Source organism: Tyto alba, unplaced genomic scaffold (assembly GCF_018691265.1).
Source record: "Tyto alba isolate M040663 unplaced genomic scaffold, T.alba_DEE_v4.0 Super-Scaffold_20000042, whole genome shotgun sequence".
Classification (NCBI taxonomy): Eukaryota; Metazoa; Chordata; class Aves; order Strigiformes; family Tytonidae; genus Tyto; species Tyto alba.
Window position 1 is genome coordinate 3,539,119 of NW_024881293.1, and position 25,518 is coordinate 3,564,636.

The 25,518-nt window shown below is 50.4% G+C and overlaps 1 protein-coding gene across 5 annotated transcripts in view; it reads right to left on the bottom strand.

The window, feature by feature from the left end:
- Positions 1 to 8,057: 8,057 nt before the first annotated feature.
- DISP3 (dispatched RND transporter family member 3) overlaps positions 8,058 to 25,518 on the bottom strand; it is a 45,440-nt gene continuing 27,979 nt past the window's right edge. For 4 of the 5 annotated variants that reach the window (XM_033007610.2, XM_033007612.2, XM_033007611.2 and 1 more), the window contains 15 exons: positions 25,205 to 25,344; positions 24,276 to 24,421; positions 22,496 to 22,657; positions 21,948 to 22,109; positions 21,393 to 21,515; positions 20,652 to 20,788; positions 19,785 to 19,966; positions 19,203 to 19,333; positions 18,920 to 19,095; positions 17,744 to 17,870; positions 16,444 to 16,589; positions 15,923 to 16,082; positions 15,429 to 15,542; positions 14,262 to 14,428; positions 8,058 to 13,554 (listed from right to left, as the gene is read on the bottom strand). In XM_033007610.2, the coding sequence (XP_032863501.1) occupies positions 13,192 to 13,554; positions 14,262 to 14,428; positions 15,429 to 15,542; positions 15,923 to 16,082; positions 16,444 to 16,589; positions 17,744 to 17,870; positions 18,920 to 19,095; positions 19,203 to 19,333; positions 19,785 to 19,966; positions 20,652 to 20,788; positions 21,393 to 21,515; positions 21,948 to 22,109; positions 22,496 to 22,657; positions 24,276 to 24,421; positions 25,205 to 25,344 (2,436 nt within the window). In that variant the 3' untranslated portion in view covers positions 8,058 to 13,191. The remainder of the gene's footprint in view (positions 13,555 to 14,261; positions 14,429 to 15,428; positions 15,543 to 15,922; positions 16,083 to 16,443; positions 16,590 to 17,743; positions 17,871 to 18,919; positions 19,096 to 19,202; positions 19,334 to 19,784; positions 19,967 to 20,651; positions 20,789 to 21,392; positions 21,516 to 21,947; positions 22,110 to 22,495; positions 22,658 to 24,275; positions 24,422 to 25,204; positions 25,345 to 25,518) is intronic. The other variant, XM_009969976.3, reaches the window with a different exon arrangement.

Sequence of the window (25,518 nt, forward strand, 5' to 3'; positions counted from 1 at the left end):
CACCCCCTCTCAAACCCCCTTCCCAGACAGCCCTCCCCTCTTCTCTGCTAAATAGATACTAAATATAAATATATACTGGGGAGAACTTGTTGGGAAAGAGAGGACTGGGATTTATAAAAGCTTCCCCCTCCTTCATCTACTCCACAGACACACACACCAAAACAGAGCTGCTTTGTTGCTTGCTTTCATGGCTCCCAGCTAAGAGCTCATCCCTCCACCACCCATTCATCGCCACAGCTCCTGCTGTGGGTGTGCAGTGCTGGGAATACCCTTCCCCAGGGATATGCCGAGCCCCTCCACTGCTCTCCTCTTGCAGATCCCAGCAGTGCCCCACCAGGTCAGGCGATAAATGCAAGCATGCTCAAAGAAAAGCTGCCAGATGAATGCTGGCCCTATTCCCTGATCCCCTAGTGAAACCAATCCAGTCGGAAGAACTCCTGCCCACTGATATGCTAATATTTTAAATGAGCTTTAATTGGTTTCCCAACACTACCTGTGTCACTTGCACAGCCTGTGCCAATCCTCTCTGCTGCCAGCCCTGTTGTGCAGCATCTGCACCCTGCATTGCCACCCGTACAGCCCAAAGAGAGGGGACGCTGGTTCCCAGGGGGCTGCTCCACTTGCCCCACTTGTGCTCTGAATATATTTATTCTGGTGTAAAATCACAACACCACCTGCTCTGATAATTTCTGAGTTCCCATTTAAATGAAAACACCCTTAGTGTGGGGGAGAACAGATAAGAAAATCCAGCAGTCCTTGTGCTGGCTGCTCTCAAAACCAGCACAAGGGGAAGGGTGTGTGAGTGAGGGTACGTGTGCCAGATCAGTAAATCACCATCTTTATCCAGCTAGCACTCCTCCATAGATCTTGGGCCACAAGTCCATCGGTATCTCCACAGTGACTGAGCTGTAGGTAACGTACCTGCATGGCATTGAGCATTGCTGCTGCAGCTGCACAGAAGCAGAGGTGGCTGATCAGACTAGCTCACTTCCTCTCCATTGAACATGATTCCTTCAATTTTGTGCTGGCATTAAATGAGCATATAATTTGTTCCAGCTCTCTGCTCAGAGGGGCTGTGGCTTACAGTACTCCACACAAGTCACTTGAATTAGCAGGATGATGTGCTTGGCCCTCAAAAGGGCCTTGTGCCCCCAGTAACTGTCATTTTCCTCCATGGCCCTCTGGAGAACCTTGTCCCCCAACTGCCCCCTACCCCCAGTTTCAAGCCATAAACCCCCCCAGTAACATAGCCCTGCTTCAGGCTAGATCAAAACAACCCAGTTTGACCCACACAGCCTTATAGTCAGATGACAAGCAATGTTACCAAGGACAAGAGCTCTTCAGTGTTCCCAGAGAAGAGACCAGATGTCTTCAGCTCTTGCTACACACCATGTTTTTGACCAGCACCTCCTCCTCTCTCTCCAAATTTTCTCCCCCAACTGCCACATCCCTCCCAGCTCATCCCTCCCAGAGAGAAGGCAGTATAACTGATAGCCTGATGCAAAAGCTCTTGCAGTTAAAGGACCAGAGAACCTCAAGGCTGCCTCTTCCCAGGTTCAATGCAAGGCCTTGCCCAGATCACTGAGAACATCTTCTGTTTTATGTTTATTTTTCAGTGTGATCATCAAGCAAGACAGCAAAGAGACTCGTCACCATCCATCACAAGCTTCATTGTTTAGTAATAAGATGTATTGCCCCCTTGCAGCAAAATAACACTCCAGCCAGAGCTCCCATTTGTTTTGATCTGTCTGACTGGGACAGCTGTTCATGTCAATGCTGTAAACACTCCATTTGGAGCAGAGACAGCAAATTTTAAGTGTTAATAAATGGGATTGCAGGCTGCTGAGCACACGTGAGGTTAGCAGCTGGTCACCACCAGCCTTCCCCAGGCAGGCTCCTCGAGCAGCTCCGGTCCAGAGCTGCCAACCACTGACCCCCTTCAAACACAGCACAGGGAGCGTGGCTCTGCCTGCAGAGCTGTCCCAGCTCTGTCCCACACATCACATCCCCCCACCCCGGCACCCAGTTAACCCTGCTGGGAGCTGCCCCAGCACAGCTACAGTTGCAGAGTGCCCTGAAAAGCCAGCTGCTTGGTAGGCAAGGAGGGTCTGTTATCAGACCTGGCAGGTTAAAGCAACTTTCTCTGCTCAGCAGGAATGAGGTCAGAGCAGCAGTGCTGGAGGAAAAACTTACTTGTCTCCAGGCATCAGGAAGGAGCTGAATCTGCTTGTCTGTAGCTACCTTTATTAGAAGTGGTCTCAGCAGATCAGACAGCAGGGAGAATGCTTTCTGGAGTGCACTGGTGGACTTCTCTGGTAGCACACGACGATAACCTGAGGAGGACAGAATTAACGCTAAGTTGGGGGTCTCTGACCAGGTGCCCAGGGTGCTTTCCAGGGTTAGAGGCATGCTTTTATCTCAGGTTTATTACCAGCTGCACAGACTGCTCAGCCCTAAAGCTCCAAAGCAACAAAGGCCCAGCAAAACTGAGCCCCTGGCAGCAGCTAGAAGATAACTGCATCCTGGGGGGTCACAGACAAGCCAACTAATACACACTGAGGCAGTTCAGAGCATGATTTCTCTCCCCACATAAGCTCCACTGTAGCCAGTGTAAGCCAGGCCCCAAGGAAAGAGCAGCCTTCCTGTATTCCCAGCTAGCAGCAAGAACCCCGGGACATGGCAAGGGTGCCTGCACAACAGCTGGCTCAAAGGCAGAGCCTCTGCAGAGCAGCCTTAGATGATGCATAAGAGCCTTGTAGCAGCATCCATCAGTGGATTGCACTGAGGTCACAGCCTCATACATTAGACACAGATGTCACTTCAATTTTTACATCAGGAAAAATAAAGCTTAAAGATGTACATACAAAGCACCGGCAAGATTTCATGATTTATCATCACTGTCATTCCTGGCACTAGCATTCACAACAGCCTGGGTTTACCCTTTTGTCTCCTTTAAAGGAGCTCCTTTGCAAGGTACATGAATACCAGGGGCTGGGGACAGGTCTCCTGCTCATTCACAACTATGTCTCTAACAAACTAGAACCCTCAGGAAGACTGCAAGGTTCTGTTTTGGGTTGTTTTTTTGTTTTTGTTTGTTTGTTTTTGTTTTTTTTAAAAAAAGGCAAACCAATTAAAAATAAGCCCACCACCCTCTGCAGCCAGCCTGAGAATCTGTCATCAGGAGCAGTTTACCGTCAAAGAGCATACAGGGGGAGCACTGTGCACCATCCAGAGCTAGCTCAATAGCACTTACAGGAAAAATAAAAAGCTGGTTTAGTTTTCAGAGAATTCAGTCAGATCCCCAAACCATTTCAGCTGTTCGCAGGCAGCAAACATGGCCAAAGCAGCACTCACCACTACCTTCCCTGGAGCAGCCTTGCAGCTTAAGGAGTTTCTCTTGCCAGAAACATCCCCCTCTCCAAAGAAAGGGCTGGAAAAACAAATCCCCCAGGCAGCTGATCCTTCAGTGCTCTTGGGCTGCATCTCATTCAGGAAACCACCACAAGCCCAGGTGATGCTCAAGGAGATGAGCAGCCACTGCTCACCGTCTAGTGACAAAACTATATTGCCCAACCACAAACTCCCTGAAGCATAGCAGAGCAGCTGTGGGAGGCAGCAGCAAACTCATCATGCTCTTGAATGCCGCCAAAGGACAGCTCTCATCACTCCCCATAGTATGGGGCTGTTCTGACAGGCAGTGCTCAACGCTGAGACAACAAACTCCGGTCCAGACTCTGCCAGCCATTTGTGGGGAATTACCTTATGCACTGACTACATGATCAACTCGCTTGCTAGCTTCCCCAACTCCTTTGTTAGTCTGCAAAAAGCTCAGGGGAAGCCCAGGCCATTACATCTGGGGAAAGGTTCCCAGGATCCTGCACAAGCGAGCCGCCCATGGGTTTGGGAATGGGTTCAAGAGAGAACACCCAAAGTCCCCATTGCCGCTCTGTATGCCTCTATCCAACACAGCACAGCCCTAGGAAGCCCGGCAGGACAGAGACCACCAGCTAGAAATGATCAAAAATCCTATTGCAGACATGCAACCTTTCCTTGCAGTCACTTCATGTTTCTCACTTAACACCAAGAGATTAAACTGAAAAGGTCATTAAAGTTTAAGAAAAAAAAAAAAAAAAAAAAGGCACCTCCACACAGCTGTTTTAAAAGCTCACCCCGAGTTTGCCGGGCCACAAACTGCAAATCATCACATCCTTTCTGCATCTGTACTTTCTTGCTTCAGTCTGGTTGGTGAAATAATCTCAGCTCACCTTACTTCATGTGGGAACTTCTTAATTACCCAACACCCATCACCTGCAGTGCTCTAACAAGGCTGCAGAGCTCTTTGGTGATGGGGAATCAGACATCAGTGCCCACACCTGTAGCTATGATGAGCCTAACACAGAACATAAGCTAAGAAACATTAAACCTGTCATGAGGTAGCAAGAGCTGCTTGTCTTCCTGCCAAATCCAGCTGAGCCACAATGCTCTCAGTGCCACATTTCAGCTCAATGCTTCAGCAACTGATGTCCTCACACTCACTCTCATTCAGGGAACTCTGAGATTGCCGTATCTTCAACTGGAAGAGGACATGACCCAGCCTCCCTGCCGGCCATGTGCTAATCAGATAAGATCAGATGCCCAAAGCAGCACTACCACCCATCCTCTCAGACACCCCCCTCTTGGCTAGTCCATACACAGGAGTTACCCATCCCTCCTCTCTGCCCTTCCTCACCCCTTATTGTTGCCTCACAACCTCCTTTTCCACAAGCCTTCCATGTTTAAGATGGAGGACATTTCTACTGCCTGCCTAAACCACAAGCTATCTGTAATTTAACCCACCCACCTCTACTCTGCATCACAAGCAGTTATTTCCAGTGCTGTTTACCAGCTGCTGCCTTTCAGCCCAGCCATGGCTGCACTTTGCTGGCAGATTAAACCCATTCCCCTAGACTGACACATGCACAACCCCACCTGGCAAAACAGCTTCTCTGCCTCAAATCTGGGTTTGAACCCAAATTTCTGGCAACTTTCCTCACCCCAGACCAATGCACTTCAGGCTTTATTCCCGTCCAGGCTCCTTCAGTGATTTTCTCCTTGCCAAAATACTCATCAAGGTGCTACCAATCTCTCTGGCCCTTCCAACTGCTTGTTGCGTGCAGTAATCTGAAATATGTTTTGATGCTGAGCTCTTGTGGCAATAAATTTGCTCTAACTTGAGAGAAAAAAAAAAAAAGTGACCAGAAATAGGCATCTTAGACCAACACTCAGAGAAACATGAGCCACAAACCTTCCAAGTTCCCACTGTTTTGGGCTCACTTCAACTCCTGTGCTGGCTTACAGCAAAGGAAAGCCTGGCACCCAGCTTCTCCAGCTTTTGCTCATCACCATCCTCGGGTCTTAAGGAAGCACATGATAGCTGAATAAACAGACACAAGGATAAAAAAAGAGCATCCCAGAGGCACAGCTCCCTGCAGGTCTGCCACAGCTCTGTTCACCGCTTGAGGAGCCACACAAGATGTGTCATCTGCAGGGTGACAAATTACCAGGGAAGGGAAGAGAGTGAGTCATCCTCTTTGACTGACCTTTGTGTCAATCATCGGAGGGAGAAGCCTGTTCCCGAGCTACTCAGAAATGGGTAACGAGCTACGTGGGGCTGCACACAAACCAGCCGTGGGCCGGGACAATGGCCCCACAGGCACTGTTTGCGGGGCGGGGTGCTTGGAGAGGGCGGGAGAGAGCAAGCACGGTATGAGGGGAGGAAAGCAGCAGGGAGCAAAATCCGTGCTCAAGCCTGTGTGTGGGGAAAATAAATAAATAATTTAAAAACCCCTGAAGACCCTTGTTTCCATCATCATGGCTGAGTCAGACGAGGGCGAGGTTTAAAAGCTCCCTGTCTGCGTGGTGAGCAGCAAAGGGGAGGAGGGACGGCGGCTGCGAGAGAGCGGCGGGAGCGGGACCGCCCTGAGGCGGGAAGAGCTGGGCTGCACCGCCCGCCCCGGGCTGCGGCCGCCATGAGGGGCTGAAGGCGCTGGGGCCCCGAGGTGACAGAGCCCCCCTTGCCTCCCCCCACGGGGGAACCACTCACCCGGGACGGCTCCGTGTCCCAAGCAGCCCGTCTCCCTTCTGGCCCCCCTCACCGGAGCTGCGTAATACCGGCGCCCTGATGAGGGAACGGCTGCACCTGGGCCCGCCCGAACCGGCGGCTCCTGCAAAGGCGGGAGGGTCACCCCGCCCCCGTGCACCCCCCGCCGGCACCTTCAGCCATTTTAGTGTCTTCCCCCCCCCTCCCCGAAATAAGGGGTGCTAACGAGCCCAGCCCCATCTCTCCAGCTGCCCAAAAACTCTCCCGGGGGATGGGTGCAGGGGCAAGGGGGCAACGACGGTGCCCTGCATAAAGCGACAAGGGCAGATTCTAACACGCAGTTTTTCAGAAAGAAGGTGGTTTTTCCCTTTCAAAGCCACAGAATCGCTGTTGGGCGTTCAGTTTCGGGGTGGGAAGGAGCCTGTGGGAGAAGGGGCGCTGGGTGCACCTGCTGCAGCACCCCAGGGCGCACAGGCAGAGCCCCTGAATGCTGGTGGGGTGTCGGGCAGGCAGTGGAGATCTTGGAATTGCCACAGCTTGACAGAAGCGCAGGGGGGAATTTGCTGTGGGCAATAAAGACTACACACCAGACTCGCTCACCTGGAAGAAGAGATGGGGCTCTGCCAAATCACAGGCAGCAGGTTTCAGAGCACGGACCATCACTGTTAGCACAGGGGCTGAGCCAGCAGCCCTGCATGAGCAGGCTCCTGCAGACAGAAACACAATTCCTTCCCGCCTCTGCCAGCTTGAAATGAACAGTGAGCAACCATCATGGCGTGTAATCCATCCTCCGAGTGCTTTCCCCTGTCCCCAGCCCAGCAGCCATTTTCTGAAAAGCTATGGAAACCCTGCACATCTCCGCCTGTGCCTGCAGCTGCCGTACCGCAGGGCACCCCTTTCCTGTGCCCCCATTCCCACATTTGGCAGCCCCGGGCACTCACCACTGCCAGGTGGTCCCACGGTCCTGCAAGGGAAATGCGTGCCACCTCCCTGGTCCACAATCTGCACACAGCTCCTTGCCAGTATGCGAGAGAGTGCCTGTGGTGCCTGCTCTTGGGGCAAGGGGCTGAATTCGTAGCCAAAACCAACCCCCTTCCAGCCTGGTTTGGCAATTTCCCAGCAGCAGGCTTAAGCATAAACCCTCCCATACCTGCAATCCCCAACTTCTCATTAAAGGGACCACATTCCTTCTTCCTGTGGATAACGTGTTTTTTTTCTTATCAAACTGTGACCCTGAGCCTTCCTGGTATTTATTACAACAGGAATTTCACCAGTAACTTTGGCCTCATGTGTGAGGTTTTTGCTGCAATGTGCTATTGGTGCTGTCCTTCCCTGCAGCGTCGTAGATGGGTGCAGTGTGAGTACACCCAAATGAGAGGGTGCAGGGAGCAAACCTCACTCAGCACCGCTGCAAAGAGAGGTTAATGGCCGGGTCCTCCTATCCTGCTGCTGGCCTCTGCATTCATCAGTTCAGCATGGTCCTGGGAGGTGCAGAGAACCACTTTGCTGCTGCAACACAGGACACTGAAACAAAACCTTCACCCAAAGTTCGTGCCAGGCATTGTGTGTTGTGAGAAAGTGCAGTGCCGCAGGAGCCACAGATGAATCCCCTTCTTGTGGAGCCAGTGCCAAAGTGCAATCTTCATGCACTGGAAGAAGCACTGTATGGAATGGAGGAGTAAAAGGCCTCTACAAAACTTGGCTAAAGTTCTCACTAGAACCAGCCCTCTTGCAGACTTGCGTGGGATCCCAAGCTGGCTTTTCCAGACTGTCAGCTTTTCTGGATGTGGTAAATTGGCTTCAAGGGGCCTGATTTCAGCAGCAGGTGCAGACAATCTTGTGCACATTGAGAACTGGTGCTGTGGCCTCACCCCCAGTGCATCACATAAACACACAGCACATAACTTGCCAGTGCCACTCTGGCCAGCACTACGTTTACATGCAACAGTGACATGGTGATGAGTGAGGGATCCAAACGTGCGAATGTCAAAATCTTTTATTTACAACAGTCTCCAAAAACCAAGGAACACTGAAAATAGTGAGGGTAGGAGACGACTTACAAAAGTAACACGCATACGTTACATCAGGAATTGTGCTACATCACTCTGAGAACCGACACTCTAAGGTCTGCACACGACGTGGTGAAACGGCAGTGCCCTCTCTCCATCTGTTCTTGGGGTGCTCACACCTCTTCCCCTTGGCTTTTGAACCATCCTCCCCCTCTTTGTTCTCTTCTGCTTCCTCCTACAAACCTCTCTGCTCATCTGCCTGTTGCTCTGCCCCTGGTCCTGGCCATTACCCCCCTGTCCTCTCCAGCAACTGCCCAGAGGAGGAGTAGAGGGGAGAAAGCCAAACAGCTGAACAACTGTGTCTTCAGGATGGAGACAGGCCTCAAAAGACTTTTAGCTCCAGGATCCCGGGCACTAAGCCAGGGCAGAGCCGTTAGCAGAGGCCTTTGAAAAACCTGTGAACTATGGCTTGCATGCTATCTGGGGTGAGGAGTGATTTTGGAAGAACTAACCAAGAGACTGTGAATTTGTCCTGCCTGGCTGCAAATCAATCGGCACAGCTTCCTTGGTGGACAGTGTAGGAGGATTTATACATGTCACAGGGTTAAATAAAAAGCCTTTTATAGCCTTCCAGGACGGCAGGCTGATCTGCTAAGAAAATTCAGTGCAGGACAAGCTAAAAGAATTAGATGTCATGACATAAAACAACATCCCAGTTTACTTCAGTGGAGACAAAGCCAGGGCTCTCCGGAGACCACTGCATCCAGACTACCGTATCAGTGGTCCCAGTAACTCTGTAAGCATGTCACGCATCCTTCTCCTTGGGGATGATTCTTTGGCTGCTGTTGCTCTGGCATAGTTTCAGACCCAGCAACACAGTCCAGCTCAGCCACTGATCTGAATCTTTCAGTACCTGCAGCCTTTGTAATTGCTGAGGTCAGTGGCCAAACCTGATGCCCCAGTTGCCTGTACAGACCTCACATGAACCCTGCACCTCAAGAGGCACCACAACATAAGGAAGCAGTGTGAGAAGGCCTGGATCTATTCCTTCCTCTGACACCAATCTTTGCAAATCACTCCAGCTCTGTTTCTCCTCGCTCCAAAGCTTATTTCGACAGGGCTGGTGTGAGCAGAGCCTCTCTCCCTGTGTGTCCACTGCTGTGGCGAGCCTGGAGCTCACTCAGCAGCTCCACTGAAGGCAAAGAGCAGCAACACCAGCTCTGTGCATTTATCAGAGTGCTTCAACACTGTCGAGCAGTGAGCTCCTGCGACTGCCCTGGGCTGGCAGGGAGAGAGCTTCTGGTCAGGACAGGACCTGCTCCATTTTGTAGGAGACTTTTTGAATGATCCCCATCCTGAAACATTAACATCAACTTTTCAGAATGTAACCCTCAGGTGGGAAGTTAACAGAAATATTCCATTGCAGCGTGCTGTAACTGAGAACTCGTGTACATTTCTTTTTAATTGCAGCAAGATTGCTTTGAAATGGAAAATCGGAGCATTCTCTTCCAAGTAAGGCTGGTCTGCTGTGATTTACTGTTTAAAAACATCAAAACTGACAGCTTCGTATGAAGCATTTTAACTCCCTAGCTTCCCCTGCCTGAGAAATTCTCCCTGAGACAATCTCCAGTCACTTTTAGTCCAGAGTCTGTGAACACTTTAGGCATAAACAGCTGAACCTGGCTCAGCAAGCTGACAGGGCCCAAGATATGGTCGAGGCCACAGAGGAGTCATCAGAGGAAGACGATAGGCAGAGATGTGGGATGAATTAATTTAGGGTGAGCATCTGCTCCCAGAACAGTGCCAGACAGGTGAGGCCTTGCTTTTTATTGCTATGAGCATCTGCCTCAGAGCACGGAGTCCCAGCAGGGCTGTCAGCCCCACCTCTGCATTTGCTCAGATAAACCCATCCGTTTTCTTACCTCTATAATTTTATGAATATTTTCTAATCCCAATGAGGATGCTGCCCACATAGAGATGGATGTACACATCTGCTACTGATTTATCGTCTCCACAGACTCTTGGGGAGATCAGGGTGTTGTAAGCATTCTGGGGAAGGCTGGGCCCCACCTCTAAGCCTCTTCCATTCCATAGCACATGGAGAAAGCATCAGCCACCCTGACCACAGAGCTGTGCAGAGTGAAACGGTGATGGGGCAAATGTCTAGTTAGATCTTAAGACAAGTGTCAGGTTACCATCATCCAGTGAGCCCTTGCAGTGAAAAGCATCACCTAGGATCATCTCCTGGCTCTTCTACCATCCTACTACAATCTGGAGTAAGTTCCTTCTCCTCTCCGTGCTAGAGCGGCACAATCTCCTCACTATGCCTTTGTGAATAATCTGCTACAGCTCTGCACATATCTCAGTCTCTCCTTTTCCTTTCTGAATCACTCCAGCCATCACTCTCCTAGTACCACGCAGGACAAACAAGGGCAAGGTGATGCCCTGCTCCTGCTAGTGCCAGCCAGCCCCTCTGCACTGAGTGAGCCTGGGCTGGCCTGATAGGACAGAAGGTGATAGCTCGTCCTTTCCCCAGAAAACAGGGCAGATCCTCTCAGGTGCCAAGAACTCTGTTATTTTTGTCTGCAGATCAGATACTGTCAGATCAGACCCAAGAGACATAAAAGGTTTTCCACCACTTTGAAATTAATCTTTGCCTTCCAAGAGTGGCTGAATGAATGGTCCCAGCATGGTGTGTCCAGAATCACTGTGGACATGGTGGGTTATGTAGCCTCTTTATAGTGAGCACAAACATAGGACACCAGGGGCTTAAATGAACTTAAATGAACTTTAAACTTTGCAGGATTCAAAGCACATCTAGGCCTTGTCTTTGAGACCTTTCAAGGTTTCTTCATGCTCACAGAAGGAGAAACTTCCTCTAAGGTTGCACTCAGCACCTTATTCTCTTGTCTGGTGACCTGGAAATACCCATCAGCTTTAATCACCCCAAGGAGGTTGAAGCATTAGTTAAAATCAGGTCAAGCCACCAGCCAGAGCATCCTTGGCAGCATCACGAGGGATACCTTGCTCTCCCCTGCAGCACCCATATGGGTCTCATGGGGCTGTATATCATCAGCACACTGCCCTCTATGCTCGCTGCCACTTAGGAGTGCTCAGGGCACCACTAGTAATTAAATTTAGAGAACAGACATAGGGAAAAGCATGGCTTACAGATCAGTGTTGAGGCTGAACTGTGCACAGCAGCCATCAAAGCAGCACAGCTTAAGGATAGTCAAAAAGCCTTTCCAGAACCATTTATTCATGGGCACAGGGTTCATTATGAAGGAACTGGCGCAGATCAGAGGTAAGTGCCAAGGAACATTTAACATTTTGCAGAAAGAGGTAACTCAGCTGCACCCTGGGATGGCGAGGAAGAAACCACATATGTTCTGCTCATTCTCTCACCACCCTCAGTGCCTGCAGCAGGATTGCTCTGGATTTCCCCCAGTATCAATGAGAGTCCTATCCTAGTACTCCCCCCTCCAGCTGATACCTTGGGGAACCTACTTTAGGAACAAACATTTGATCCAGTTTCACAGGGATGACATGATGTGAAGGTGTAAGACTGGCATGGGTCAGAGCAGGGATATACTGAGCCAAGCAGAAGCAGCTGCTGGTCTGTCTCAGCAGCACAGTCCCCAGAACTTGTCTGGCAATGGTGATGGGCTTCCTGGAATTTCCATCTTAAAATGGGGTCAGTCCAGACAGGGAACACAAAGCCACCACAGACATGGTATCTGCAAACAACTGGATTCAGGCTGCTTTTGGGCCACCCCCCCTCTACTGACATCCCTGTAAATAATGTTTAATGCATCTCCCCATGGGCCCAACCCCTCCCCTTCTGCTGAGGACCAGATGTGCTGCATATCAATGCACACATTTAGCTATTTCAATTTTAAAAGTATGATAGAATCAGTGATGCTTAAAATGTAGTTGTTAATGGCACCAGTTTGCGGTTTCATTTTACTTTAATATAAACCATCTGCTCTGAGCAGGCAGCAGCCGCAGGCTGACTCTCCGCTGCCCTCCTGTCTCCCCAGCCGAGGGTGTCTCAGCTGCCACAGCGGATGCACCCCCGTGTATCCGCACGTGCCCCCAGCTAAGGGCTCTACCTGGCCCCAGTGGTTAGCTTGTCCTCAGGCTAAGAGCTGACTGCCATGCCCAAAGGGCTCTGCAGGGACCTCAAGGCTGTTTTCTCTCTGCCATGAAGAGCAGATGCAGGGTCTGGTGAGGTGACACAGAGCAGAAGGTGGGACTGGGCAACGACAGTGCCTTGGCCTCACCACTGAGATGAGCGAGAGGCGGGCAGGCTGCCCTGATGCGTTCCTGATGGCTGTTCACAGACCCAAGAGATCCCCGTGAAAGGTGTGCTGTCCCTTCAGAAAGAAAAGGGAAAGCCATGCATCCTGCTGCCCTCCACGAATGATGAACGCAGGCCACGGCAGGTGGTGCCACCCCACATCTCTAGTTTGGATCCCAGAATGATGCCCGTGAGAGCTCCTGTGCACTGCTGGTCTAGCTTGGGTACAGGGCACGGCCCAGGGGCCCAGACAACGTTATTTCCCAGGCCTGTCCAACAGCTCTCTGCTGTTTTTGAAGGCTCAGGTAATGAGGCACAGGCTTGGCGTGGGGGTAGGACATCACCTCAAGAGTCAGCGTTGCAGTGCTGACCCTGGCTGAAGGGAGGGACAGAGGGAAGTGTTTTGAAAGGGATCAGGTGGCCTTCCCAATTTCTTGCCTTTTAGCTTTGCGGTTCCAGAAAGCTCTGTTCATTAAAAAAGAAAAAAAGACAAAGAAAAGAAAAAAAGAAAATAAAAGAAAAGCAGAAGAAAGATTGAGAGAAGGAGACCTCCTCCCCTCCTACTCACGGGCTGAGGTATTCCCTGGGCAGCCCTCACTGTCCGTCATCCATCCATCACTACCCAAAATAAATACAAGTTTAGAGCAAAACCCATTAGAAAATAAAGTGCATCTGGAGTTGAAAAACTTCTGGAAAAAGGGCATTTTTTTCCTCTTCTCTTTTCTTACAAAAAATATCCTTTAAAAAAAAAAGAAAAAAGAAAGGGAACAAGAGGACAGAGTGTGTGGCTCTTGGCATAGGGTCTACATGGCTGTCCCATTAGCGAGAGGGATCTTAAATCCGCTCTTCAGCAGGGCGAGGCAGATGCATAGACCCAGCAGGCCAGCAAGAAGCACCCCCACCACAGCCTTGAGGCAGGAAGTCCTGCTGCGGATGAAGGTGCCCGGCCCCATGATGCTCAGCAGGGCCGTGCTCACAGTTAATGTGTACAGGATGGAGACTCCTGTGTTGAGGGCCACAATCTTCCCAAACTTAGCGAAAGGGGCAATGATGCAGAAGAACAGCGGGACGGTGGCAATCACTGTGGTGACGGCGCTCGAGACAATGGCCACACCCACATGACGGACTGCTTCAATCGTCCTCCACTGGCGACACGCTGTGGGGTCCTGGCAGAAGGGACAGCAGTGTTAAGGAGTGGGGACAAGCACATGGAACTACACTAATGTTTTAGCCTGTGAGATGGTGGCTGAGCTCATGGGGTCCTGGTGCAGGACAAAGATGCTGCGTGAGCACAGATTGGACAGTCCATGCAGTCTCTGAGCACACTGGGCAAACAGCCATGAGGTTAAAACCCAGCAGAGGAAAAATCTGCTGGATTTTGTGCCTCCTTTCAGCCACATCAGACTGACTGCTCTGGGCCTACACAACAGAGGCACTGCATGCAGACACTACACCTGGGATCAGAGATCCCCCAGCTTTTGTGGTCTCCCTTCTTCTCAAGGAAGGAAAAGATGTTAACAAGGCCAGAGAAGACCTGGAGGTCCAGCACAGCATAGCAATTTGCAGAGGTTGCAGAATGAGCGTAGGGCCATTCCAGCACAAGACTGTCTTCGATGGGACATGAGAAGGGGTTGCTCTGGACACAGCTGTGGCCATTGAGAAATGGACAACCATATGGGTTGGACCCTCAGCTGGGTTTCCTGTACACAAGCTCACACCAGTCCCTGACAAGCAACAAGCATCCCAGGCATGCTGTGAGGATGGCAAGACACATCCTCCCTTGCCCGTCACGCCTTAGGTCCTGCATCACAGCCGAGTGGCATGGAGGACATGAGGGGAATGGATGCAAGGCTATAGGAAGAAAACAGCTCACCTCTGCCTGGTGTAGTGGCAGGTTTTCCCCTGCCAGCAGGTAGCCCTCCACCAAGTGCACGCAGTAATCAACAGAGGAGCCAACAAGGATGGAGAGGGAAATAGCTTCCACAGCTCCCATTTCCCAGCCAGACCAGTACATGATGGTCACCACCAAGCAGACCACTCCTGTGTGAAGAAGGTCATGTTAGGCAAATTTAAAGGACTCTGCTGCCCAGGCTTACTGATAGAAGTCACTCACTGGGGAGTCTGGGATCATACCCCTGCAGGTCTGCATGCCAGCCAGTCTGAATCTCATATACACTCCATCCTGCCCACAGAGGCAAACACTTTCCTCACCCTCCCTTGCCACAGGGACCATTCAATAAGGTAATAAGACCTGCTGGGGATACTGAAGCAACTAGTTAAGTATTAGGCAAATTGACAGACTGATGCCAATCTAGCTAATGCTTGATAAATGAATCCAAGCCCAGGCAAGTGTGCATGTGTGCACACATGCACTACAGGTAAGAGGGCCCTTTGGTTTGCTTGCTGGAGTTACACACAGGCTGCAAACATGCACAGGTTTTTCTTAAAGGCAAGAGTGATGTTTGTTTGTGAGTCATGTGTGGGAGACTAAGTGGTTTTAAAATGATAGATTTTATTTTTCAGCTGAGAAGTTTAGCAACACACTTAGACCACAATATCGTCAAATCATCAGCCAGGGAGAGGGAACTATTTACAAATCTGCTTCAAATACTAACAAAACCACTAAAATATTCAGCTTTCAAAATCTCCCTCTGCTTGGAAACAGCAGCCATGGTGCAGATCCTTAGGAAGTAGTGCAATTGTTATTCAGAGCATGTGGGACTTAATCACATTATTATACATAACAGGCAGGGATGGCATTTGTGTAGCTAAAACCCTTATTTAAACAAATAGAAGGGATTGTGTAGATAAAACACACTGGGAATTAGACACACAAATCTACTTTCCCAATGAGGTTCCTGTGCATTTGTTGAGAGTTTCTCCCATTCACCTACGTATATTAGGACTGGCTCCTGGAGAGCCAAAAGGGTTTACACAGAGTAAGAGCAATTCAATTCAAATCACCAGAGACTCAGCACTGCCACAACCCACCAATTTCAGACAAAGGGAGAGCCTAACACATTGGAATCGGCGTTTTTACCTAAAATGCTGAGCAGCACTGGCAGCAGGAGGAGGATGTGAGTGGTAAACACCGCCACTGCAGCCACACAAATAACCAGCGAGAGGACGAGACCGTACAGGGCACTTTGCACTCCTGGAAGAAAAGATCCAGCTAATTTGACTCCTAGAAGGTGACAGCTGGGATGAGAAAGGCACCGTGTCCCTTCTGGCAACATGGCAGGCAAGGACTCACAGTGGGGGAGATGGGAAGGGGAAGATGAAAGTGGAAAACGGGTGATCAACTTCTTGGCTCTCCCATCAGCAGGGCAGAGTCCCTTCCCTTCTCTATTTCCCTGGGCTCTGCCTATGATTTTTACAGTATACGCTGCTTGGGGCAGAAACAGCTTTAGGATTTTGCACAGCAATGGTTAGGGACTGAAGATATAACATGTGCCCATCAGATGGGACTGAGTGTGCTGTGAAGATGTATCAGACCGTGAACTCCTCAGGGAGAGAAACCTGGTAGTCACTTGCCTATAATCTCCATGAAGATCTGCTTCCAGTGCTCACAGGTCTGGAAACCGTGCCGGAGAGCAGAGCCCTCTGGGAAGAGCTGGAGTTGCTGCTGCAGGAACGTCTCCCATTTCAGGTAGTCAGCGTATGTCTGGAAGGAAGATTTCCCTTTGTAGGTTGTCTGTAACAAGATGAATATGTTATTCTTGTGCCCTGCTCTTTGGGGCAGGGTATGTACGGCAAGGGAAGAGGTAGAAAAGCCAGCTGGAGTTGCAGCACCAGGCAGAAGTGGCAGTGGCAGATGGGTAAATCTGCCACCAGCTCTTTGCCCTAGCTCTCATGGTAAGACTGAATTGTGGCATAAGCAGCTACTTCTAGCAACCTGTGAGTGCAAGCATCTCTCTGCAACAAGGCACAAACACTAGCAGACACTGAATGATGGCTGTACACGAAAGCGGCCAGTGCGGAAAGAGCAGAGCTAAACCCCCAGAAGTCACAAGAAGAAACTGTCACAAGGATAGATGGCAATGCCATGTGCTCACCGATTCAAACGCCATGGAGATCCACTGCACCTTTCCATCCTTCACCCCCACTGCCCCATGAGAGAGCTGTCCGGGCAGCAGGTTTGGCTCAGGGATGTTCTTGCACTCAGGGTGCAACATCTGCAGAAAGGAGGAGATGCTGTAACCTGGAAAGACAGAAAGAGCAAGGGATGGAGGATAGGACAGGGAAAGGTAGCACATTGGAGCAAGGGAGGAGTGGAGGGGGGAAGAGAAAGTTGCAGGCTCCATTTGTCAGCAGCTGCTTCCCCTTGCAACTCTGACTGGCCAAATCCCTTGAGGTCTCAGCACCAGAGTCCTCAGCTGCTGCTAGCCAGAAAGGGCACTCTGTGCCATCAGCACTGGACAGGACATTACCACTGCTGTTTGTCCCCAGCTGTCAGGGAGCAGTACAAACAGCAAGTGCTGAGGAGCTGTCCTGCCTGGCCTGGCAGGGATTTTCTCCAGGCATGAGATTGGTTTTTGGCCTGAAGTCTATATACACATCCTAGACTCAGCTCCACAACCTTATGACCTCTGAAGTTGGAACAGACAGTCACAGGTTAGGTATGTGAAGCCACTGGGGCAATGAGTAGCCTCAGCACGACGAGATCGGGTGTGATTTGCTGGTTATTCAGGAGCTACTGAAAATGTATTTCCTCATCCAAAAGATTGGAAGTGTATCACAAGTGTATCACCCATGACTGGAAAGAACTGATGAAATTCCACTCTTATCTTCACTGGATCAAATCCTGAAGAATATGCCCAGTGTCTTTGGAGTTAAGAGACCATTTCTCTTCCTAATCTCCCAGAAAACATGACCAGAGGCATGCTCTAGAAGCACAAAGCTGCCTTGGGGAGGAAGAAGCAGCCACCCTTTCTGGATTGCTATGGAGGAACTCAGCTCAAACAAACACTGCCGCAAGCAGAGTTGCAGAACAGGAGTCTGCTTTTCTTGTCCCACTCGCTGGGTATTTCTCATCCCCAAAACAGTTGGCACAACACACAGAAGCATGAGGTGAATGGCCCATGGAGATGGGAGCTGTGACTTAAGCCAGGTGGAAACAGGCAGAGCTGTGCTGCAGCCAGGCCAGGAGAGCTGACTGCTGAGAAAACACCTTTCCTCCCTGCACTTATCATTGACTGGTACCTCCCTTTCCTTTCCCTGCTTCCTCAAGCAGGGATCTGAAAGCTGAAAAGCCCTTAGCAGCCACACTCCTCAGACTGGAGGGTGAGAACCAGTCTCTACCCAGGGACCCAGGATCTCCCCAAGGACTCTGTGGCTGGTGTTAGTCCCACCTACCAGAGGGCAGGCACTGAGCCCCTCCTGGCTTCACCAGCTCAGTGTTGCTGGCAATGGCTTTGCAGAGGCGGCACAGGTTGCCAATCTCTTTGAAGAGGTCGAAGCTGTCATCATAGATAACGCTGCCCTTTCACAAGGAGACACAACAATAAGAGCACCACACGTGAGGCACACACACAGCAACTGGCACACGGCGGCAGAACCCGAGTCCTCTCCTGGCTATAAGCCTGGGACTAGCTTACACAGACCACAGGTTATATGGTGGAAAAACCCACCAGACATCCCAGGAAGAAACTACATGCCCCACTCCAGCCCCTCGCTCAAATAAATTAAAAAAAAAAAAAAAAAAAAAAGAAGAAAAAAAAGAAGAAAAAGGAGAAACGATCAGGCAGTATGGCAGAAGCACTGATAAATGAATAGCCACCATGCTGTGCCCAAAACCATTAGGGTCTGCCTAAGGAGCAGCTCTGAATCCCTAGCAGTGCCCAGCATGAAACTCCAGCTTTCTGCCTACTCCACTGCCTGTATTTCTTATTGTCCCCTCCAGAGGAAACAGGCAAAGACTGATTCTGCACAGTGTCCCCAGATCAGACGGCAAGAACAGCAGAAAGCTGAAGCGCATCTGCCAAGTGACCAGAGCCAAGCATAATTTTTCTGGGGAAAGGCTGTGAACGTGTCAAGGTATCAGATCTGAGAGATAAGCTGTTCCTGGAAAAGTCACATTTAGTAACCCTTCCCCAGAGTGATTGATTTGTATTTTTTCATGTTAATATCTTGTAACAAAATAAACAATTATAGAAAAATATCAGTTCCCTGGATCTTGAATTTGTAGTGAGAATTTCATACCGAGCTCAAGATGTGTTTGCTTCTAAAATCCTCAGGAAATCCAGACTTAGACTCAAAATTAAAAGGTTAGATATTGCACTCAGAAAGGGATTTTCTGAAAAGTCTGAAGTGATTTCAGTAAGGGCTTCCCAATCTCCATTATTTGTGAATTTGATAGAACAGAAATGTACTTTTGGCTCATCACAATGCTACCATCTCTGCTGTTCCATCTGTCTAGACTGCTGGACCATGCTGCCTGGGCTGTGGGGATTATCTAAACACCATCCAGGGAGACTGTCCTTCACTCATCAGGCCCGAGCATGCTTCTCCAGCATGCCAGAATGTGTGTACCATGTCTCCAATGACGTGGTTGTCTGGGCGCCTTGTGCGATTAACACCTCTGATACCAAACACCACAAACACCATGGCTCCTGTGTCTACCAGCGGCCGCACTGCTGGCTTCCCGCAGCCCGTGTTCATGCAAGGATTAAATCCAGAAGTGGCCGACAGCTTTGCTTTGGGTGCTGCTGTCAAATACAGAAGAAAAGTTGGTTATATCAGAAGGCAGGCAAAAAAGGTCTGACTCTCTGGACCTGACAGCCAGACATGGCTGAACAGGTCCTTATCAGCTTACCTTTTTCACTGGGAACATAAAGGATGCCTTTGGTGGGTCCATCTGGGCTAGAGCTGAGAAGACAGCCAGGAGGTGCTACGCACACTCGGCCATGGTAAGGGGGCTTGTGCGACTGGGCAAAATAGAGTTTCCTGTGCAGCAAAGAAAGTTTGTTATGAGTGAACAGAGGTAGTAAAGATGGTGTGTCCAAAACATTACATGGAAAGAGATGTTCTCAGGGGCAGAAGCAAAGGAAAAGGTAAGCAACTCCAGACCTAGATCCCTAGCCATTGCATATTCTGTGCTGCCTGTTCAGCCCAAGAGTTCAGGTGGGTAAGGATCCAAGATCAGCAATGTCTTTTTGCCACCCAAAGCAGCCCCCAGTCACAGTCCTGCATCTGTCAAGCCTTTGGCATATTAATGATGCTATGGGCCTGCAAAATAACTTTGCAAAGATGGGGCACATTTGCAGCAAAGCTAGTCCTAGGGCCATGGATGTCACCAACTGAGGGAAGGACTGGCCCTGAACATGAGGCACCCCATAGCAGCCACCCAGCTGTGCTGGCTTTGCTGCCTGGCCCTGGGTGCTATTTGGAAGGTTACCGTGTTCGCTGCTGCTCCTTGGCGGCCACGTAGAAACTGAAGTCAAACTTCCAGCCTCTCTTGGTGTCACAGGACAAGGTGGTCATCATCCACTTCCTGGGGCTCGTCTGCTTAAGCAGCCCTACTGTGGACACACAAGCTGTCAGCTTCCTGGTGAAGTTACCGAAAGGCACTCTATACACCTAAGCAATGGATTAATGAAAACAGACACTTAACTCCACAGGGTTGCAGCCTGTTGCACATTAGCATCACACACTCCCCTCCTCCCTGAGCACTGGCACAGCCACACAGAATGAGCACTGAAGGCACGAACCCAGCCAGCTCCCTGCCTGCCTCCTTCCCAGGGTTGGCCAGTGTGTGATGGGGCCCCTCACCACCCCGACTCTCTGTGGCCTAGGCTGAACAGTGGCTGCTCTCTCCAGGGTGAGGAACATCTCAAAGCCAATCGTTCTGAGGGCGTGCGTGTCCCATATGACCTGTGCACAAGCAGTGCTGCCTGCTCGCCTGTGTCTGTGGATGGACAGGAGGAGGCAGTGGGAATCCAGCTGCCTCAGTAGCAGTTACTACCAGAATGAGCTCAGCCAGTGATGCCAGGCCTCATCTGATCTTCACAGACACCCACACTTCTGCTCCTGTTGCTGACAGTCACATCGCAGCAGCAACAGATAAGTATTGTGGCACTATAAGGCACAAGCTTTAACGATGCCAGGCACAATGTCCTCCGTGTTAGCTACCTTACTGCAATGCCCTACAAATTTCACCCTGAGCTACCTAGGATCCCGTGGAGAGACAGGAGGAGGCTATTGTGCTCACCTGTTGAGTGCTGCACTCTTGATAGAGGGGTCCAGCAACCCAGGACTGACTCACCTGGAACGAAGGCACCTCCCCGTCTCCCGGTGACACCATCTGCCAGGGGGCAGGGACACTGGCATTGAGTGAGAATCTGTAGATGGCTGGCCTGCCCTTGCTTCTGGACTTGGAGATATACACAGTCCCCTGGAGATCTGAAGAAAACAGAGGGCATGAGGGATAGTGGTACCTATTGGTCAGCAAATCCTACAGACATGGGCAGCAGCAAAGGTGGGTCCTTCTGGTCTGCTGTCTCCTCTGAGGCAGCAGGCACAGCCTCTGCCTTCCAGCAGCACAGCACACCTTTCAAAGATTTTCACAAATATATGCTGAGCAGCAGTAATTCCTGATTGGCTTATTGATTCATGTAATCTCAGGACTTGGCCCAATAATTCTTTTATCCACAAAATCCCCTGCAAAGCAGGCTAAATTTACTTTCCTCACAGCCTGCCAACAAGGTTGTGACACAGGACTGGGATGCAAAAGCTCTGAGCTCCTAGCCCGGTACTCAGAGGGATTTGTTATTAGACTGTACTGCCACCTGGGTTATAGGACCATGTCCTAGAGAACAATAGGCATTCAGGGGAAGGGAGACTCTAATGTCCCTGACATCCAGCACCAAGCTAGGTCTCAGTGGGGCAGGGTCTGAAGAGAATTATTCCCCATCAGCTATCCAGAGATCACATCATTTAGTTTTTACCTGAGTGGACCCTTGGGCCCTGGACCCAAATGTGGTCAGAGTCATCATGTCCCACTTACCTTGCTGCCCTGTATCACTTATGCTCCCTTTGCTTCCCCAAGGTGACCCTGAGCCCCTCTTCTTTTTTTCCAAGGAGGTTCGGATGTTGTTCTGCAAACTGTGGGGCTTTTCCTGAAACAAACCTGTCCCACAAGGTTAGTCAGGGAGGAGAGAGTGAGCGGCACGACAAGAGACCTATCAGCCCTGCACACACCTCAGACTCTGCTACTGAACACCAAACCCTACAAAGGGAACAGTCATGGACCCCCAGCTGGTCACTGGCATGGGATCAGCACTTATGAGTAAAAGTAGTCACTTTTCATGGATGATAAAGGAATTGCTCCAGCGGAAACACTCAGGCAGTTCTTAGCTAAAGCAGGAAATAGTTCTCTAACTCCACTCCTACAGGCAACTCAACTAGATCCACTCCCAACCTGCGTCTCCCTTCAGTGGGGTCCATCCAATGTCCAGTGAGATATTTGAACAACATAGGCCTCTACCTCATGTTTCAGCTCCTCCAGCCCAGGGCTTAGGCCAGGCTCTATCCACCATGGTCTGGGGACCAGCACTCTCACCTGAACAGGTAATGCAGGAGATGCCTTCAGCACTCAGGTTGTATTTCAGATCTAGGAGCACCTGGATGTTAGTGTCTGGCCGGAACAAGACTGGAGCACGGCTAGCTGGATGGAGGCGGCTAGCAAAGAATATGGACAGGAGCAAAACAAGAAGAAAGAGCCCTGCAAGGAGAAGGTCAAGTAAGTGTGTGTACATGCATCTTGCACTCAGGACATACTCAGACAGCAGGGGTGTGGCAGAAAGATGGTATTTTCAACAGGAAAAAGGAACAGCCCCTAAAGCACACTGGGCATCCTTGTATTGAGCCCCAGGCCTGGAAAACCCCATGAGGATTTGTAATTTGAGATCTGAATGAAAGGAGAGGGATGGAGAAGTCTCAGAGTTCCTCAATCCCCTTAGGGACTGACTGCTCTGGGGACACTCTTCCACAGAGGTAGAAGCCACACTACTATGTCCCTTTTCTCAGTCTTCTTACTAATAATCAAGGCTTAGGGACTGACAAATCCTCTAAAATCCATGCAGATAGAATAACCTCCTTCTTCCTTACCCACAATCACCCATCTGCTCTTCACTGCAGACCACAGCACCCAGTGTTCCAGCAGCTCCTGCAGACGAGTTATCAAGTGACCCCGGTTGCTCTTCTCCGCAGGGAGCTGCAGATTTTCTGGCATCACAGATACCAAGGGGACATCCCCCATTTCCAGGGAGACTAGAAAGAGAAATCAAAGGCAGTCTCAGTGCTCAGCGTCATGAGTGTCCCTCAGCTTTCTGCTCTCCTTTACAAAATCTTCTGCAAGGTGCTGTACAACTCAAGCTAAAGAGATGGAGTGAGACTCAGGCAGAGGCAGTGACTTCCCAGGATGTCATAGGAAGCATCTTTGTCAAGTCACTGCCATGTGACAGCTACACTTCTAAATCCATAGTTCAGTCCAAAGCCTATGCTTCAGGCTAGTCTTCCTCTGCCAGATCCCACTAACACTGTCCATAAGGTCACAGGGACACTGCATGCTTCTCTGGCCAAGCAAAATTCAAGGCCAGGTTGGATGGGGCTTTGAGCAATGTGGTCTAGCGGAAGGTGTTCCTGCCCATGGCAGGGGGGTTGGAACTGGTGATCTTTAAGGTCCCTTCCAACCCAAACCATTCTATGAAAATTTGTCCCTGTCCCACGAAGTGTGTCTAACAGTTAACTACACACAGCTGACTTCTTTCTGACTGCAGCCTGGCTACTATCCGATCTCTCCATTCCAGCTCAGGGATGCCCAAGGAACTGCCCTCCTCTCCACGGGTGAGAAGTAGGCACTTGCTGTAGTGGTGTCCAAGTGTGCCTGGCATGCTGTACAGCTGACCCACAAACCATGCTTGGTCACAAACTGGAACAAGCTGCTTTGCTTCTTCACAAGTTACCTGATGCCCAGGAGCCCCTGGAGAAAAGCATCCTGCTGTTTACTCTGCTCAAGGGAAGGGGTTATTTCCATACATTACCATTGCATGTGGTTCTGGCATACTAAGGAGACAGCTCTTGCAGCACAGTGCCAAAGCCTAGTCGTCTGCTTATCAAAGGCAGCTCAGAGCCTACTCTGCAGGGAGGGGGTCTGCACACTGCTGTGGGATTGATGGGTTCTCAGCCATTGATCCATTTGCCTCCAGTTCCAGTTTGCTGCTAGGCTTGCTAGCTTCTCACTGCCCAGACCACTTCCATTGGGGGTTTTAAAAGGAAGAGATCCCAGCAAGTTTTAAAAGCCAAGTACAACAGAGCATGACCCTGTAAGCACCCTTATCTTCAATCAGGGCTAGAAGGATAATCTCCTGCTAACAACAGACAGGGAATTTCTGGGCTCTTTTTCTAGATTGCTTATGTGGTTTCAGGCAAGTCACTGCCCTCTGCTCGCCACAGCGGAGGTGATGCTCTGAGGACGTGATGCTGGAGAGTAACAAAGTGTTCTCTCACCTGCTTCCCAAGTGCAGTGCTCTGAATAGCAGGGAAGAGGGGAAAACTCTACTCAAAGGTGAGCTGTCCTGATGCTATAGATTAGATGTTTCATGGCTACATCCACATCACAATCAGTGACTCCAGCCAGAAAGTACCATCCACATTAGACCCAAGAAGATTAGCAAAGTAGTTAGAAAGCATGTATTGACACCCACTGAAGATCTCAAAGCAACTTACAACTATTAGTGAGTTCAGACTCCTACAACCAGCATCTCCAAACAAGCACCATCTCCAACTTTAAAGTAGGGAAACTGAGGCATGGATCAGTGGCAGGGACAACTGCAAGATGAACAGGGCAGGGTCGGCCCCCTGAAGGCACTACACAGCAGGCACATACCAGGCTCCTCCTCCACACTGAGCAGTGGGATGTCATCATCAAGATAGGGAAGCGTGTCTCTGCCTGCTCTGGAGGTGGCCTCCGAGGCAATGAAGAGATCTTCAGCCAGGTGCAAGGCACTCTTTTTGGTGCACTTCTGACTACAGCTAGATTGGAGCAGGGAAGGAGACAAAGGCATGAGTTTTAAGCCACATACTCTGCAAAGAGTTACCAGTGGGCTCCTTCAGTGACAAGGAGAGCAGCAACAGCCTGCTCCAATTACTTGGAAAGACAACAGGCACTGCCATGAGCAATTTCCATTGCTAAGTGCTGAGAGGTCAGGGGCTGAGCTGCTACAGCAAAGCAGCAGCAGGCTGGGCTGGATACACAGAACAGGGCTGAGCCATGAACACTGGGTGCTGAGTGACGGGAGTTTCAGCAGTTCATCTCCCTGCTAATGAATTAAATCAGGCCAGGTCATCTGCACTGCTAAAGAGCAGGGGAAAGGGAAATGTGCTTTCAAATACAAATCTGCATGCCCTGCTTGTGCTCACAGGCAGGAGCAGTGTTGATCTGTCTGCTTTGCAGGGCTTGTGTCTCCACAGCTCGAGGATTTAGCTGTGCAGTAAGCGCTCTGAGGACACAAATGGCTCCAATACTCCATGGGATTCAACAAAGAGGTACGACTGGCATTGCAGAGTCTGGCTCCTGGGAGGCACCTGTGCGTACACCAGGGGGAAGGGGACTGGGACCTGGCCCTTCCATTTTGCTCCACTCTGGAATGGCAGAAGTTAAATTTTCCTTCTATTAGAGACTAACCGGGAATAGCGAAGCCAAGCTGCCTGAGGGGGATAAGGATAACTGAGAGGATAGAGCAGGGATTTGCACACTGCCTTGGCCATGAGTTCCACAACAACTTCCCACCCACACAAAGAGGTTCCAGGACTCACCTGGCTTGGCAGGAGCTCTCTAGTGGGGACACATAAAGGGTCCATATTCCCAGAGCAGCTGGCATGGTGAAGAGCACAGCTACCCAGCAGCAGGACACAATCAGCGACATGAAGAGTCCAAAATCATGCACGGCTGGGATCTACGTGAAGAGAGAGAACATGGAGCTGGGATCAACTGGGGCAGGAGACCTGGAGGGACACGCAGCTAGAAAGAGATACCTGGAGGAACCCAAGAATAGCACGCGCTGACCTCAGTCATGGTAGTCAGCAAATGTGTTAGGTAAGGAGCTGAGCTGGAGTCTGACAGCCACTGG